The 17,646-nt window shown below is 30.8% G+C and overlaps 1 protein-coding gene across 1 annotated transcript; it reads right to left on the bottom strand.

Annotated features, from left to right (window-relative positions):
• Positions 1-13,602: 13,602 nt before the first annotated feature.
• LOC102602977 (scopoletin glucosyltransferase-like) lies at positions 13,603-15,069 on the bottom strand. Its single transcript, NM_001318679.1, is given in 1 exon segment — positions 13,603-15,069. A coding segment is annotated over 1 exon segment (1,467 nt).
• Positions 15,070-17,646: the final 2,577 nt, after the last annotated feature.

The raw sequence follows: 17,646 nt of genomic DNA, 5'->3' as shown, positions 1-17,646 counted from the left end.
TCAAACTGATGAAGCTCCTCCTACATTGAAGTTACCCAGTCTACATCCTTCAAATCTTCCTTGATGGTCTTGGGTTCAATGGATGATATGAATGCTGAATGTGCAATTAGATTTCTTAATCTAGACCTAGTTTGAATTCCTGAGTCAAGTGGAGAGATAAAAATGTCTAGTGGATGTGAAGATTGATGTTTCCATCCAGACTTTCTGGTAATCTCTTCTTTTATGTCAGCATCAAATTCAGCATCATCATTTTCATAATTTTGGAGTGGAACCTCCTGAGTAGTATTGGAGGGACCAGGTACTCTTGTGAGATCTGCAGCAATTTCCTTTGTGACCTGTTTGTTTCCAGGGTTTAGGTTGTCCTTGTCTTCCCTTTCCTTGATCAACTCCTCAATCTCATTGTCTCCATTGTGATCATCACTTTTCTCAGATTCATCAAAGGTCACATGAATGCTCTCTTCAACACAGAGAGTTGTTTTGTTAAACACTTTGTAAGCTTTGCTAGTGGAGGAGTATCCCACAAACACACATTCATCACTCCTGGCATCAAACTTACCCAGATCATCATTTCCATTATTTAGCACAAAGAATTGCACCCAAATGGCTTAAGGTGGGTAATTGAAGGCTTTATGTTGTTCAACAATTCATAAGGTGTCTTCTTTATCATAGACCTGATAAGGCACCTATTAGTAACATAGCATGTTGTGTTGACTGCTTCTGCCCAGAAATTCATAGCCAGCCCAGAGTCAATCAGCATAGTCCTTGCAATATCAACAAGAGTTCTAGTCTTTCTCTCAACCACTCCGTTTTGTTGAGGAGTTCTTGGTGCAAAAAAATTATGATTGATTCTATTTTCAGCACAAAAACTTTCAATTTGAGAGTTCTCAAACTCTGTCCATGGTCAGATCTAATACTAGCAATCTTGCAGTTGACCTTCAGATGAATTACTTGGGCAAAAGTGATTAGAATTCCAGCAGTCTCATCCTTTTTCTGCAGAAACAAATTCCAAGTGTACCTGGAGAAATCATCAACAATCACAAGAAATATATATATATTACCTCCTCTGCTTTGAATTATGACAGGTCCACACAGATCAATGTGGAGAAGTTCCAAAGGTCTGATGGTGCTCACACCCTTCTTTGCCTTGAAATAAGATCTTGTTTGTTTGCCATTTGCTCAGGCGTCATAGACTTTGTCATTTGAGAACTTCAGCTTTGGTAGTTCGCGGACCAGGTCCCTGCAACAAGTTTGATAAGTAAAGAGATACTTACATAACCCAGTCGTCTATGCCAAAGATTTGCATCATCAGTTTGAGCATTCAGACATGACAAGTTGTCTCATTCAATAGAATCAAGATCAACAACATACATATTCTTGACTCTTTTTGCAGACATCACAATTTTCTTAGTTGCACAGTTTGTAACCACACACCCTTCAGACATGAACTTGACTTCATTTCCCTTGTCGCAAATTTGAAATATACTCAAAAGAATGTATTTTAGACCCTTCACATAGTGTACATTGTTTATCGAATTATCAACAGATCTCCCTATCCTGCCAATACCAAGGATAAAACCTTTCTTCCCACCACCAAACTACACACCACAACCATGGTGTGCTTTCAAAGAGAGGAAGTTTAGAGTATTTCTAGTCATATGCCTTGAGCATCCACTATCCATGTACCAGCATTGACTGTTCCCTTTCTTATGCACAAGAATCAGTTATTAGACTTAGGAACCAACTTCATACGGAGTTACCAATAACTATCAAAAGGCTTAATAAGAGACCTTCCTGTCTAGGGGGTAAAGTGTTCTTAGTGAAATGGTAACGGGGACCAGGTCCCTTGTGTTCCATTTTATCATTGTTTTCATATCTGACAAATTTTACATGCTTTTGTTTTGCTTTTCTTAGAGTCTCACACTTTTCATTTAGATGACCATTACACCCACAGTGAGTGCACAACAGATTGTCAGATACAGACACATATTTTCTATGAGGATTATATGGAGGTTCTATTGGTCTGCATCCCAACCCTTTCTTTCCATTGAAGCTCTGACTAGTCAAGTTAGAGAGTATCTTGGAGGAGTCAGTCCACTTAAGAGAGTGGCTTAACTCTTCTTTGACCCTACTCAGATCCTTCCTCAGTTGAGAATTTGTTTCAAGAGAGGCAACTAGCTTAGACTCCGAGATTTTAAGTTTTTCTTCCAACTCTTCCTAAAAAATGCTAAGCTTTCGCTTTCCACCCTCCGAGGTACAAAGATCCTTCTCAGGTGTCATGTTGCCAGTCTCTAGGATACCTATCCTAACACTCATTTCAGAAACTTGAGAGACAAGAGCTGGATTTTCATCCTCACACAAACTTAATTTTTCATTCGTCATTAAGTTTTCAGTGGTTAGTTCATCAACAGAATCAATAAGCAATGCAACAAATTTCCTCAAATTTTTAATGGGAAGAGTATCTAGCTCATCTTTAAGATCAAAAAGAATTACCTCATTTAGATCCTCTTCATCATCAGACTTTGCCATTAATGAGAAGATGGAGTTGAAGACATTTTCATCATCTTTAATAGACATCATTGAAACATCTTCATGACTTTCTGTATCTTCTTCTGATTCACTTGACTCATTTCCCCATACGGCCAAGGATTTTCTCACCAGTTAATCAGCATGAGCTTTCCTTCTAGCATGGTCTGGGACCTGGTCCTTTCTACAAGGTCTGAAGTCCTGAGTTTCCTGCTTCTGGCTGGGACAGTCCCTCATAAAATGACCAGGTTTGCCACATTTATAACAAAGATCATTTTTATTTGTTGCTCTGCTAGTTGAAGATTTCTTTTGGAATCCCTCATGCTTCTTGATGATTTTTTGAAACCTTCTAGTGACATAAACCATTTCATCCTCCTCCTCAGTCACATCATTTTGAGAAGTTTTCAAAGCAACATATTTCTCCTTCTTTCCCTCCTTCATGCTTGTTCCCTGTTTCTTGTTCAACTCGTAGGTCTGGAGATTTCCAATCAGCTCATCCATGGGAAGTGTCTTCAGATCTTTTGCCTCTGTTATAGCATCAACTTTGCTTTCCCATGACTTGGGAAGAACCTTGAGAATCTTGTGAACCTGTTTGCTTAAGGGAATGGGCTCACCTAAGCATCTTAGTTCATTGGTGATGGATGTGAATCTTCAATTCATTTCAAAGATGGTTTCACCCTCCTTTATACAAAAATTCTCGTATTGAGTTGTAAGCATATCGACCTTAGACTCTTTTACTCGTTGTGTTCCCTCATGGGATGTTTGGAGACAGTCTCATATCTCTTTGGTTGATTCACATGCAGAGATTCTGTTGTATACATCAGACCCAATCCCACACACTAGAGTTTTCTTTGCTTTATAGTTCTTTTCTATCTTTTTCCTGTCCATCTCATTGTAGTCCTTTCTAGTTTTGACAACTGTTGTAGTGAGTTCTCCGTCTTTCACTTCCTTAGTAGGAATATATGGTCCTTCGAGGATTACATCCTACAGCTCAGTGTCCTCAGCATGATATAGTCATGCATACGATTCTTCCACCACCCATAATATTGTCCATTAAAGTGAGGTGGCCTGGTAGACGACTAACCTTCCTCCATATTGGGTAGAGCAGCCATTCCTTCAGGATCTTTTCTTTTCTTGGTGTTACCCAAAACTGAAAAGTCAAGCTCTGTTACCACTTGTTGGAATGTATGCGTCCACCGATTTTATTGGTCCAGGTCCTCAGCACAGTTACAATAACAAACAGTAAAATAAATGTTGAAAGTAAAGATTGCACAAACAACTTTTACGTGGAAACCTTCTTGCTCAAGGGAGTAAAACCACGACCTGTTCTCAACAGGACTTTTCAAACTGCTTCCACTAATCTTCTCCAAGCAAAAGTAAAAGCCAGTTTACACAATGAGATTAGCCTGCTAATCTCCACACTAAGCAATACCTCTTATCACTTAGCTGAGCCAAAGCAGATACAACACTGCCCACTATACTAATCTTAACCGATTAATATAGACTTTAGAGTAAGAAACTAAGTTACCCTTAACCCAGTCCTTACAATGATTCACACAAGTTTGAAATGTTTCTTTCACAAGTGAAACGAATCCTATAATATACGCACGATTACAAGCAAAGAAAGTAACAGCTAGTACAGGAAGCAAATGAAGCAATCGATCAGGTCCCTGCTATTTTTGAAGCTTGAAATGTCTCTCTTTGAATGAATGATGAATTTGTTGTTTGAGTGTTGAATATATCAACCATGAAAAGCCATTGTCCAATGTACAAACAACTACGCCCATTCTGATTGGTTTAGGACACTGACGCCTCACCAACTTTCTGACGCGGACAACTTTTACAGTTGTTCAGCACTTTGACCACTGGACGAGTATTCATACTCTGCAGAGGACCAGGTCCCTGCATTTGTGAGGAGATCATCAAAACATCTAGGAACATGCACTTATCAATTTCCCCCTTTTTGATGATGATAAACAACCTGCATAATTTGTAATCATTTAAAATTTATTAAATATAAATTTATAAAATGATTCGAAATATATTAAATTCATAAATATATTAGCCCAAATAAATTATAGATTAATATAATTGGGCTAATTATTCAAGTCCAATAAATATGAATTTGATTAAAGTCAAAATTAATTGATTTGGGCTATAGATGAGCCCAATTTACTAAGTCCAATGTCATCTTATCCTAGAGGCCCATTCTTTTGGTGCCACGTGACAAATGACATGGCATGCCAAGTCAAACAGGAAGCGAATAGGATCATGACATGTGTCAAAGATGACAAGCCCGCTCCATAAAGCCCATATGCCATGTCACTTAAATCTGATTGGCCGAAGGGAATCCTGTTCCAATCGCAACTCCTCTATTCTAAAACTATAAATAAGGGTCTTCATAATTCAAAAAGGGCACAGAAAAATTCTAAACAAGAAGCTAGAGAAAATCCGTGGTACAAATGCCATAAAATTCTCTATAAAGCTACAAGTTTAAGAATTCAAGCATTTAAGTTCAAGAACGATCAAGATCAAGACTATCAGGTTCAAGAACAAGCTCGAAACCCTTGAATTCAAGCAAAAGTCAAGATCAAGATAAAGTTCAAATTCAAATTCATCAAAGATTCAAGATCAAGTTTTAAAGCCCTTGAATCATATTTGAAAAGGTGAATTCAGAGGAATCATAGAGATTGTAACACTCGCACTTTGAAATAATAAATACGATTGTTGCTATAATTTTCCGTTCTTAATTATTGTTTTCTCGACGCGAATTTTATTGTCTACAATATTGATCATATTTTTTAATGATGCAATAAATGTTCTAGTGATATCACATGCATCATTAAATTCTTCCCTTTTTTTAATACGAGTACAACTAAATAAAATAATCTCACCGTTTTTCAAAGTGCACCGACAGATTTATTTTTAACTGTCATTTCATTTATATGATCTTGTTTTTTAGTATGTCCTAAGATATAATATATTTTTAGTTTAATTTTAAATTTTTTATTTTATTTATAATGAAATAATATATAGTCATACAAATATTTATTATTTATTTTAAATTATTTTTAAATTTTACATTAAATCAAACTACATCATATAAAATGAAAAAGAATATTTGTATTTATTTGAAAGGTACTTATTTGATTATAGTTCTCCCCCATTCATTTTTATTTGTCGAAAAAAATAGTTTATTTTGTTTTTGGTCCACTCCTTGATATTAGAGTGTGCAATAATTATAGATACAAACGAAGCACAACTCAAGGGAATTATTCAGTACTTTAATATGCAATGACTTTTTTTTCACGCCAAATGAGCCAAATTGTCTTCAAAAAAGTAAAATATTCATATTTACTCGAATAATATTGTTGTAGCACGTGACTTGTCTACTAGGGAAATGTAAATATGGAAACAAATGTAAATATTTATCTTAAATTTTAAACAATTCAATTATATTGATTAATGAAAAAAGGCTCAAATAGTACTCACTCCGTCCATTTTTGTTTGTCCACTATACTAAAAGATAGTTATCCAGCAATAGTTGTCCAGTTTGAAAAATCAAGAAATAATTTACCTTTTTGTGTCTATTTTATCCTTGCATTAAATTTAAAATATTCAAAGAGTTGTGTAGTAATATTACTCCTATTATATATTATTTGTATTATCTGCATACGACTGCTCTATGGAGCTTTTCGGGTTGAAAACCTGTTCGATGTCGACCGATCTCAAAACCCTAATATCACCAAGAAAGGACTTAAGGTGTATGTCAAATCAATAGTGAACAACTATTGTTGGATAAAGAGAGTATTTTATTTTTAGTCCACTCCTTGAATTTAGGAGTATACTAATTAGATGTCATTAATTCAAGGAAATTAGAGTGTACAATAATACAAGGAAATTTATTAAATTCAACTCACACTTCAAATTCAAAATTTTAAACTACAACTCGACAAGTAAATACATTCATAAAAAGTGTGATATTAATGTATGATGATAACGATAATAATAATATGCAATTTGAGTTGTTACACCTAATGCATACACATACTGATTTGTTAAGTTTTACTAAAATTTATATTTGTATGCATATTACATATACACCTGCAGATTTGTTGCACACAATTTGCATTTAGTTTTGTTGTTGTTTAATTTGCACACATTTTGAATAATCTTTTTTATTTGGATGCATATGATAATGTACATAATACTTTGTTGAAGCTGAAAATGTTGCAGCAAGTTCATTTTATACACATGATATATACATCAGACTCCACAGGTAGAAAGAATTTGTATACAAATCTTAAATTAATTATATATACATATCAATCTAAAATTGATTATGCATACAATCCAAAGAATATCTTGTATACCAATCTAAAATTAACTATGTACACAACTCTAAAATTAATGAGCAGATGTATACAAGACATGTATGCAAAATTCAATCAGTTGTATACATTATAATAGCTATACATTCATTTATATATATTATGTATAACTAGAGAAACTTTTTAGATATAAATATTGTGAATAATCGAGTCCAATACAATTAATTATCTTCATTTATGTATACAAAACAAATGACAAGAATGTAGACACATAGCACATTCATTAAATCAATTTTAGATGTACATACATATTGTAAAAATATATGTATACATTCAATTAAATATAGACAATTTTGTTATATACATGTAGTTTATTTTTTATACAGTTATATATTTTTTTTAAAACTATATTAATATACACAATAAGTATATATATTCAATTTAATGTAGGTAATTTTGTGATATACATGTGATTCATATATACATAAATATAATCAAATTTAATTTGTTAATCTAATATAAAGTTTATTTGTTATATATACCTCCAGTCAGGCATTTGAACTAGTGAACAAATAAAAGTGAAAGAAGAGAGTACTAATTATTCACTTATTGTTGTAAAATGATGTCCACAATAATATTTCATGTGTTGAAAGTTAATTATACACACGATATGTTAAGTGGTGTATGCTAGTTAATCATATGATATGATTGGTGCCAAAGTGTATACATGGCAACAAGATATTCATGTATCACACTTGGTGCTCAAGTATATACAACTATACATGCCCCTTTTCTTGTAACAAAGAGAAAAAACAAAAGTAAGTGAAAAGAAAAATACCACACATACTATTTCTTATCCATCCTTCTTGTTATCTTAGCATTAATACTTATTTTATAACACGTTATCAACACAAAGCTCCAAATTCTATTTCAGGTATAATGAATGCATGTCTTATATATCTTAGTTTTTACTTATCTATTTAATTTCTAGTTAGTTAACTTGATAATCCTTATTTAATATATCCGACTCTATTATTATTCTATGAGTTATAGTAGTTTTAGTATGTATACAATTCTCTTATAGCTATTCTTATATTTAAATAATATATAAATAGTAATAATAATGTCACTATAGTATATTTCTTGAACATCATATGATATTACTTAAATTTTTATTTATATGACTAAGTTTATGTATCTTGCAATAGGACTATTATTTAATCAAAATTTTAGTATCATCATTGTTTTGGTGGTTACATTAAATGATAACCAACTTGTTTTATATGAGTATATCTTAAGGATCTACATAAATTTATTTGCTCCGAAAATTTATTGCTAGTTATCTTTATCATTTCTGATTCATTCTTTTTCTTTAGTTTTCATCATGTTAAATTCATCAAAGCTTGAATTTGTGGCACTTGATATTACCGAAAGAAATTACCTGTCATGGGTTCTTGATGTTGAAATCCACCTTGACGCTAAAGGTCTTGGAGATACTATTAAACAAGGAAATAAAACATCAAATCAAGATAAAGCGAAAGCTATGATTTTTCTTTGTCATCATCTCCATGAAGAATTAAAACTAAATATTTAACTGTGAAAGATCCGTTGGAATTATGGATTAATTTAAAGAATCGATATGACCACCTAAATCTTACGATATTATTGAAAGCTCGATATGAGTGAATCCACCTTCGATTTCAAAATTTTAAAACTGTAACTGAGTATAATTCTGTTATTTATGACTTGAGAATTTTTTTCTATTTTTCATGCTTCAAATGTGTTGTTACAATAACAATATCGTGAAAATGAGTTTAATAAATAGTCTGAATTAATTATATGTCTACTTGTGGCTGAGCAGAATAATACTTTATTAATGAGAAATCATGAAGTCCGTCCCACTGGGTCTGCTCTATTTTCTGAAGCGAATGATGTAGCAGCACATAATCAGTCAAAATCAAGACAAAATAATTGATGTGACCGTGATTGTGGTCATGATCGTGGACGTGGGCGAAGACATGTTTGAGGACGAAATAATTATCGTTATTGTGGTGGAAATAAACATAAGAATAATAAAGTTTCTCAAAATGATTCTTCTCGAGGTAGAGCCAATATTTCTTCATTGATGAATGTCGTACGCCCGGTCATTTTGTAAAACTTTATCAAGCCTCTGTAAAAAAAAAAAGATAATAATGGGGAGACACATTTGACCTTCTGGGATGATGATAATAAACCAACTCCCTCAAATAAATATGATGCTATTGAGGCGAATCTTGCTTATAAAGATGATGACTTTGAAGGCCTCTCAATTATTACTCATTTGAAAGTTGAAGACTTTTATGATAGTATTGACTGAAAAACTGATAACCTTATTGGAGGATAAGATTATAAATAATTATTGTTTTCTTTTATGTTTGTAACCTTGTTGTTCTTTCTTCCTAAGCACTATGTCTTGCTAATTTTTATATTTTTAGTGTAGCCTCTTAAATTTTTTAATATATCTAGTTGCTCATATTCTTCTAAATATATCTTTTATTTTTATTGAGAATGTGGAAATTACCGAGTCATCAATTGGATCCAAAATAAATTATGATAGTATTGACTGAAGAACTGATAACCTTATTGGAGGATAAGATTATAAATAATTATTGTTTTCTTTTATGTTTGCAACTATGTTGGTCTTTCTTCCTAAGCACTATGTCTTGCTAATTTTTATATTTTTAGTGTAGCCTCTTGAAAATTTTAATATATCTAGTTTCTCATATTCTTCTAAACATATCTTTTATTTTTATTGAGAATATGAAAATTGCCGAGTCATCAATTGGATCCAAAATAAATTATGGTGATATATGCCTTATAGATAGTGCCACAACAAACATTATTTTAAGAGATAAGAAATATTTCTCTTCTTTAATTATGAAGGAAGCTAATGTTAATACAATATTCGGTATTACAAAATTAATTGAAGGCTCCGAAAAGGCTTACTTTCTACATACTGGAGGAACAAAATTGATAATTGATGAAGGATTATATTGTAGTAAGTCTCAAAGAATTTCATTAAGTTTCACAGATATTTGTCAAAATGACTATCATAGTGAGACTACAAATGATGAAAAGAATGAATATCCTTATATTACTACAATTAAGTCGGGTAAAAGGTTTATACTTGAAAAGTTACCCGCTCTTTCATCCGGCTTATACTACACAAGCTTTAGCATGGTTGAAACACATGCCATAGTAAATCAAAGATTTACTAACTCAAATAATTTTATTATTTGACATGATCGATTGGGCCATCCCAGTTCTAATACAATGCGCAAATAATTGAGAGTTCACATGGACACTCTTTGAAGAACCAAAAAATTCTTCAATTTAAAGAATTCTCTTGTGTATGTTCTCAAGGCAAGTTGATTACTAGACCGTCAATAATTAAAGTGAGAATTGGATCTAGCATTTCTGGAACGTGGTATACAGGGTGATATATGTGGGCACATTCACCCATCATGTGGATCATTTAAATATTATATTGTTTTAGTACGTGCATCTACAAGATGGTCACATGTGTGTTTATTATCAACTCAAAATGTGGCGTTTGCGAGATTACTTGTTCAAATAATAAAGTTAAGAGCACAATTTCTAAATTATGCACTTAAGACAATTCGTCTAGATAATGCTGGTGAATTTACATCCCAAACTTTTAGTGATTATTGTATATCAACTGGGATAACAATTCAGCATTCGGTTGCTCATGTTCATACTCAAAATGGCCTAGTGAAATTATCGATTAAACGTCTTCAATTAATTGCTAGACCAATGCTTATGAGAACAAAACTTCTCATTTCATTATGGGGTCATGCTATTTTGCATGTACCAAGTCTTGTGCCAATTAGACCCACAAGTTATCATAAAGTCTCCCCCATTACAATTGATTTTTGATCCGGAGCCGAACATTTCCCACCTTAGCACACATTTTTATCACATAAAATTATAAATAAAATTAAAACTTAATAAACATCATTTTTGAATAACTACACAAATTGTTAATCTCCAAGTGAAAAAAAAAATTAAAAAATCTCCAAGTGAATATTACGAAATTGTAACCACATCTCTCGATTCAATAGGCTACTCTAAAAAGACCTACAAATCAGAAAGTTACGTCAATCAAAACTTTGAGCTCGTAAGTTGTACAAATCTATAGCTATTTATACTAAAGAAGTTATATGTTGACAAACGACTCATAAACATGCGATTGATCTTTTATTTTGATTACCTGTTGGCCCGATCCTATCTGACCCAATTCGTTTTACCCGATCCTATCTGACCCAATTTGTTGCTTTTTCTTCCGAAAAGAGAATTATATTAAGATAATTCAGAATTTGAAAAGAAGCTCCTTTTAAAATCAATCTTCTCCTCATATTAAAAAGAACGCAGCAATCAACCAGAAAGAACCAGAAAAGAAAAACAAAAGGTGATTGATCTTTTTCTCACATTTATATCCACACAAAAAATGATATTTAGTTTGTGATATTGCACTCCATTTTTAGGAGAGATGAAGTTGCTTTAGGGCAAGTTCGAGTAGGTAGCAAATTCAATATATTTCGCTACAAGTTTATGGTACACATATCTTGATTTTTGCTCTGAATTTCTTATAATATTATTTTATAAAATATCAAATCATTGATATCTCTTAATGTAATATTTATTTATTCGCAAATCAAATGTCCCTCTTACTAAATAATATATTTTAAAAAATCATCTCATAATAATGTTGCTATATATGGTTTTTAAAAAATAATTATGAACTTGTGAACAAGACATGTCCAGTAATGTCACTAAATTATATCAATTATATAGTAAAATAAAATAAAAAGGTATTACAGCCACAAGTGTTGATGGTGACGGACAAAAGAGTTAGGGCATCTCCAACCCTAAACTCTATTTTATTCTCCAAATATAGAGTTCTCTATTTTTCCAGACAATCAACTTCAATCCAATTTTTTATTTTACTCTCTAAAATAGAATCTTTTTCTCTCTCCTCAATATTATATTATTATTTCTATTTCATTCTTATTTTCTTATTTCATAATATAAATCATTTCTTTCTTTTTCCTTAATAATTACTTTATATAATTTTCATGTGATATAAAATTTTATTTTTCAATTTTTTTATTTAATATAAAATTATATTTTATTTTAAATTTCTAAAAAACACACATTGCAAGAAAATATTATATAATATACAAATTAATGAATAAATTCAAATAAAAGTGAAATACAATTACATAAACAATTAACTTTCAAAATTATTACGTTGCTTCCATAAATATTCTATTAATGTATTACGGAGTTCAAAATGAGCATCTTTGTCCTTAATTTTTTTTATGTCTAGCTAAAAATTGTTCAAACCAGAAATTTTCATCTACCATCATACCCTAATTTTTTTCCGAATAGTGCTAAATTTGGAAACGACCTACTGGATTACTAAATGATTGTTGTGATAAATTAATTATTATGTTATATATTGTATTGTGTTTTATCTTGTATTTAAATTATTAAGTTATGTATTGTATTTTTAAATTAAAATTTCTATCCTATCATTTTAATTTTGTGCATTCTTTATAGTGAAAATTAATAATAAAATTAAATTATATTATTGACGAAAATTAGAATATTTTTTTTAATTCGGGATGAAAGTAGTATATATTAAATAATATATTTTAAAAAAATATTATATTACATTTAAAAAGAATTATGAATATTAGATATTTAATTAATGACATTATATGTAAAATAATATGTTAATTAGAAAATAATAGAAATAATAATAAAATATTGAAAAAGTGAAATAGAGAGTGTGAATAGTAATTCTCCATATTTTGAGAATTACTATTCAACTCTCTAAAAATAAAGAATAGAGTCTAAAATAAAGATGGATTTAGAGTGCTCATTCTCTATTTTACTTTCTAAATATAGAGAAAAAATAGTAAAATAAAAATGGATCGGAGATGGTTTTAGGATCGTTATTTCCTCATCTACCTTTTTTGTATGCTTTCACCATTTCTTTGGATAAATACAAAAAGACATTGAAACTCTGTGTCACGGATTTACACTTTAGTGACGGGTACTGACACATGTCCCCCTAAATTAATTAAGTACTATTCCCTCCGTTTAAAAAAGAATGGTCTCCTTTCCTTTTTAGTCTGTTTCAAATAGAATGGCCCCTTTTCTTTTTTGGTAACATTTTACTTTCAACTTTCCACGTGACATGTTTAAGACCACAAGATTAAAGGGCAATTTTGAACATTTGACATAACTTTAATTTAGGGCCACGAGATTCAAAAGTCTTCTTTATTTTCTTAAACTCCGTGCCAAGTCAAACTAGGCCACTCTTTGTGAAACGGAGAGAGTAGTATTTATTCAATAATAGACATGGTAGGTGAGGTTGAATACTTTTGCTTGGATTCTTTCATTTGTATTTTTCTAATACATTAATTATCGATGAAATAACAATCTATGTGAAATTTAAGAGTATTTTCAATATTTCTCTCATTTGAAATAACAAGTACAGCATAGAGGGAGAACTATGCTATTAATCAATTTATTGTACATGAAAATCTGTAATATCATTGAGGTTCGCTTGATCTAGTTAAGATCCATCCATTACTCCATCTTAATTGTAATTGCTTATTAAGAGGGACAAAAAAAAAAACACAAAGTTACAATGCAAGGACTTATTTCTGTCTTCCAACTAATTAAGATTAAAATTCTTGATATGTTGAATGAGAGCAGTGAGATTGTTCCATGAAGATCCACCTTCATTTGTTGCATTCTGAGCCATTTTGCTCATAGCCATTACTCTATCCCTAATATTCATAATTTCCTCAGAACCATTACTGATCATTAGTCTCTCAATTGCTTCTCTAATCTTGGCGCTTTCTATTACAGGGCCCGTGATCTCAATCCCATCATTCCATACATCTATCCCGATTTTGATTCCCAATCCCCTAACCTCGACTACCTTCTCGTTGTAGAATTGATCAGCATAAAGTGGCCATGTTATCATTGGCACGCCAAAAGTGATGGCTTCCAGAACCGAATTAGTACCACAATGAGTCATGAACCCGCCTGTTGCTGAATGTTCCATGATCGTAAGCTGTGGGACCCACCCTTTGATGTACAAACCCTTTTTAGTCTTGTCCTCTAAATTACCAACTGGCAACCACGACGCCGTTTCTTCATTAGGCCTCAATACAAAAATGAAAGGAACATTTGAAGCATCCAGAGCTTGGGATATTTCATTCAGTTGGCTCTCAGGAAATCTAGCCATGCTTCCGAAAGATACATAGAGAACCGATTTAGGTTTCTGTGCATTCAACCAATCTACAACAATCTCATTGTTGTTATGCTCAGCAATTAGCTCCTTACTACGGATTTTGGATGCAAAATGAGAGAGCGGACCAAAATGCCAACATTTTGGTTTCTTTAATTTCTGGTAGTAGTCGACATATGCAGGTTCTAGCTCATAAAATGTATCATGAACAATGCCATAGCTTCGTTCCTCCGAATCTCGTACTTTATCGAGCAATTCGTCAAAACCAGTCTTTTGGTCATCCGGTTTTCTCAGATCATCTGTCAGTTGGGATAACTTGAACTTCATCTCATCAGGTAAACCAGGAACCACGAAACTTTGAGATTCGTCTAGATTAGGCTGCTTGTGAGGTCTGTAAAGCTTAAGGTTGTGCATAATGCTGTAGCACATGTAAGCAGACAAATTGTACAAAATACGAGGGATGTGAAGCTCATCAGCAATATCTACTGTCCAAGGGAAGTACATATCAGAAAAAATGCAATCAGGACGGAGTTCACGAATTTTATCTTCCATTGGCTTTTGTAGAAGAGAAAGAGCATAAAAAATTTTATGGGGCATTTCAGGTGAAGTGGCAGAGTTAAAGCTCTCAATTCCTTCAGGCAACCCAACTTCAGCAGAGGGGAATTTAATAGTTACGATAGAAATGGGAAATCCGGAAATTCGAACATCATCGTCAATAGTAGATTTGAAAAGTAAGGCATTATGAGGGGTAGTGAGGATTGTGGCTTTAACACCGCGGGAGGCGAATAGCCTTGCGGCGTTAACTAATGGGATGAAATGACCAGCGGATAAGAAGGGAAGGAAAAGAACATGGAGGATTTCGCCATTGTTGCAGGTTGCTACCATTTTTACTACCCAAGAACAGTTGTTGTTTCACAACTCTTATACCTTCAACATCATCTTACTCTTATATTTATAGACTAATGAGTGGTGAGTTTAATCTTAGTTAATTAATTTCACTTATTATATCCTTAATTAATTATTTTAAAAAAGGTAAAACTTTTTCAAAATCTTAAATTTTTAATTCATTCACTCCATAATTAATAGGGGTAAAATGGTAAACTCACTATGTCAATCATTGTTTTCTTAATAGGTGTGTTAATTCAAAAATAAACAAGTAATTAAGAACAGAGCTGTGCCTTTTAAAAAAAAATATACGTGAAAGGTGTTTGATTAGACACATAAATTAAAAAAAAAGAGAGAAGAAATTAAGCTAAAAATATTTTTTAAAGAGTAAATAAAAAATTAATATAATATTTTTATTAGAAAAAAAAGATATTTTTGAGTTAGCAAATAATAGCTGGGATATTTTAGATCCGTTGAACATTTTAAAATCATACTATTAACTCCTTGTCACATTACTGAAAAAATAGTTTAATTATTTGTAGCAAACGTCCAAATCTTCAATACTTCAATCTGCACCAAATCAAATCTGTGTCCTTTTTTGTTAAAAATAATAATGTGAAGGTATTTGATTAGACACATAAATTAAAAAATATAAATTTGAGCTGAAAAATATTTTATAAAGAGTAAAATAAAAAAATTAAAATTAAATTATTAAATATATGAAATTTTGTAACAAAATATTGTTCACTTTTTTTTAAAACTTTTAAAAATAAAGTTTACACTTAACAAAATTTTAATTATTTTTTGAAATATTTAAAATTATGTTGTTTATGTAACTTTATTCTGATTTTTTCCCATATGATCCAGATCAACCATATTTACCTATGTTTATGCCGTCAGTACTATGGCCGATGTCCGTCCGTTAATACTCCTTCAGTCCTTCTGTTTTATATATTAATTGAATTTGTGAGGTAATGCATGATATTTGTTAAAGAAAAATATTTAAGTACATAATTTAAAATATATTTTAAATTATATATAATTTTGAAAGTAGTGCAATTTATCTCCAAAAAATATAAAAATTCATCAAAGAAAAGGACAAATAAAAAATAATAATCAAATATTCATCTTGAATTTTGAATTAGGGGTGTCAATGGTACCGTTCGATTGGTTATTTTTTTAAAATTATACCATCCCAATTTTTCGGTTATTTTATAATATATAATCAAAATTAGATTTTGTAAAATCATTCCAATCATATCGATTTCTCTTCGGTATCGGTAAAGTTCAGTTTTTTTTTTTTTAACTTTTAAAATATCACCTCAAAATATACTACTATTAAAATATTTCTTTCACAAATATATTCTTAAAGAAGCACTTTTATTCTTCATCAAGAAGACAATAATGTAAAACCTTATTGCCGTATTGTTTGATCTTAAACATTTAATAGGAGTGTTTGCATATGCTTTGTTGTATTGTTTGATATAATATCTATTACATTATCTTTTAATTTTAAACCTAATTAAGCAAGGTTAATTAAAGAGCGAAGATCCAAAGTTGTCTAGTCATGAGAGGCCTAAGACCTAAGTTATATTTATATTTAAAAATTATTCTAAAGAATATTTATATATTAAATTTAACATATTGTTAATATATAAAATATATTTACATGTAAGGTTATTCGGTTTGGAATTTTTTTGATCTTTTTCATAAATTAAAAAGATCATCTTAATTGTTCGGGACGGTTAACACTTAAATAAAAGTCCACGATTTTATTGAAAAATTAACATCAATCGATTTGGTTCGGTTAGGGTTCGGTCGTTCGATCGATTTTCATATTCTTTTGACACCCCTACTTTGAACAATTCAATAAAGTAATAAAAAAACCTAAAAATTTACTTAATATAAAATAGAGGGAGTATATAATATCGAAGTTATTAATTTAAATTACCAGCAAGAAAGAAACAAAAATGTAGACTAAGAAGAAAATGACATACCTCTTTTTGTTGTTGGTTATGGTCATCAACCAAAAAAATAAGAGACAAATGGATTACTGTGTATATCTATAGCACCTCACAATAATTTCAACGAATTTTACACACGTTTATTTATGTTGGACAGCTATATTTTTAAAATAAAACTACATTATCTTTTTTCTATTTTTTCTGAGGGCATCTCCAATCCTACACTCTATTTTACTCTTCAAATATAGAGTTCTCTATTTTTTCTTTTCAGACAACTAACTCCAATCCAATTCTTTTTTTACACTCTAAAAATAAATCGTTTTCTCTCTCCTCAATATTATATTATTATTTCTATTTCATTCTTATTTTCTTATTTCATAATATAAATCCTTTATTTCTTTTTCCCAATAATTACTTTATATAATTTCATGTGATATAAAATTTTATTTTTTCAAATTTTTTATTTAATATAAAATTTTATTTTATTCTAAATTTTTAAATAATATAAATTGCAAGAAAATATTATATAATATACAAATTAATGAACAAATTCAAATAAAAGTGAAAAGACAATTACATAAACATTACATAAACACTCAATTTTCAAAATTAT

Source organism: Solanum tuberosum, unplaced genomic scaffold, assembly GCF_000226075.1.
Source record: "Solanum tuberosum cultivar DM 1-3 516 R44 unplaced genomic scaffold, SolTub_3.0 scf00250, whole genome shotgun sequence".
Classification (NCBI taxonomy): domain Eukaryota; kingdom Viridiplantae; phylum Streptophyta; class Magnoliopsida; order Solanales; family Solanaceae; genus Solanum; species Solanum tuberosum.
Note: the sequence above shows the minus strand (reverse complement) of the source record. Positions and strands in the feature narration are given on the sequence as shown.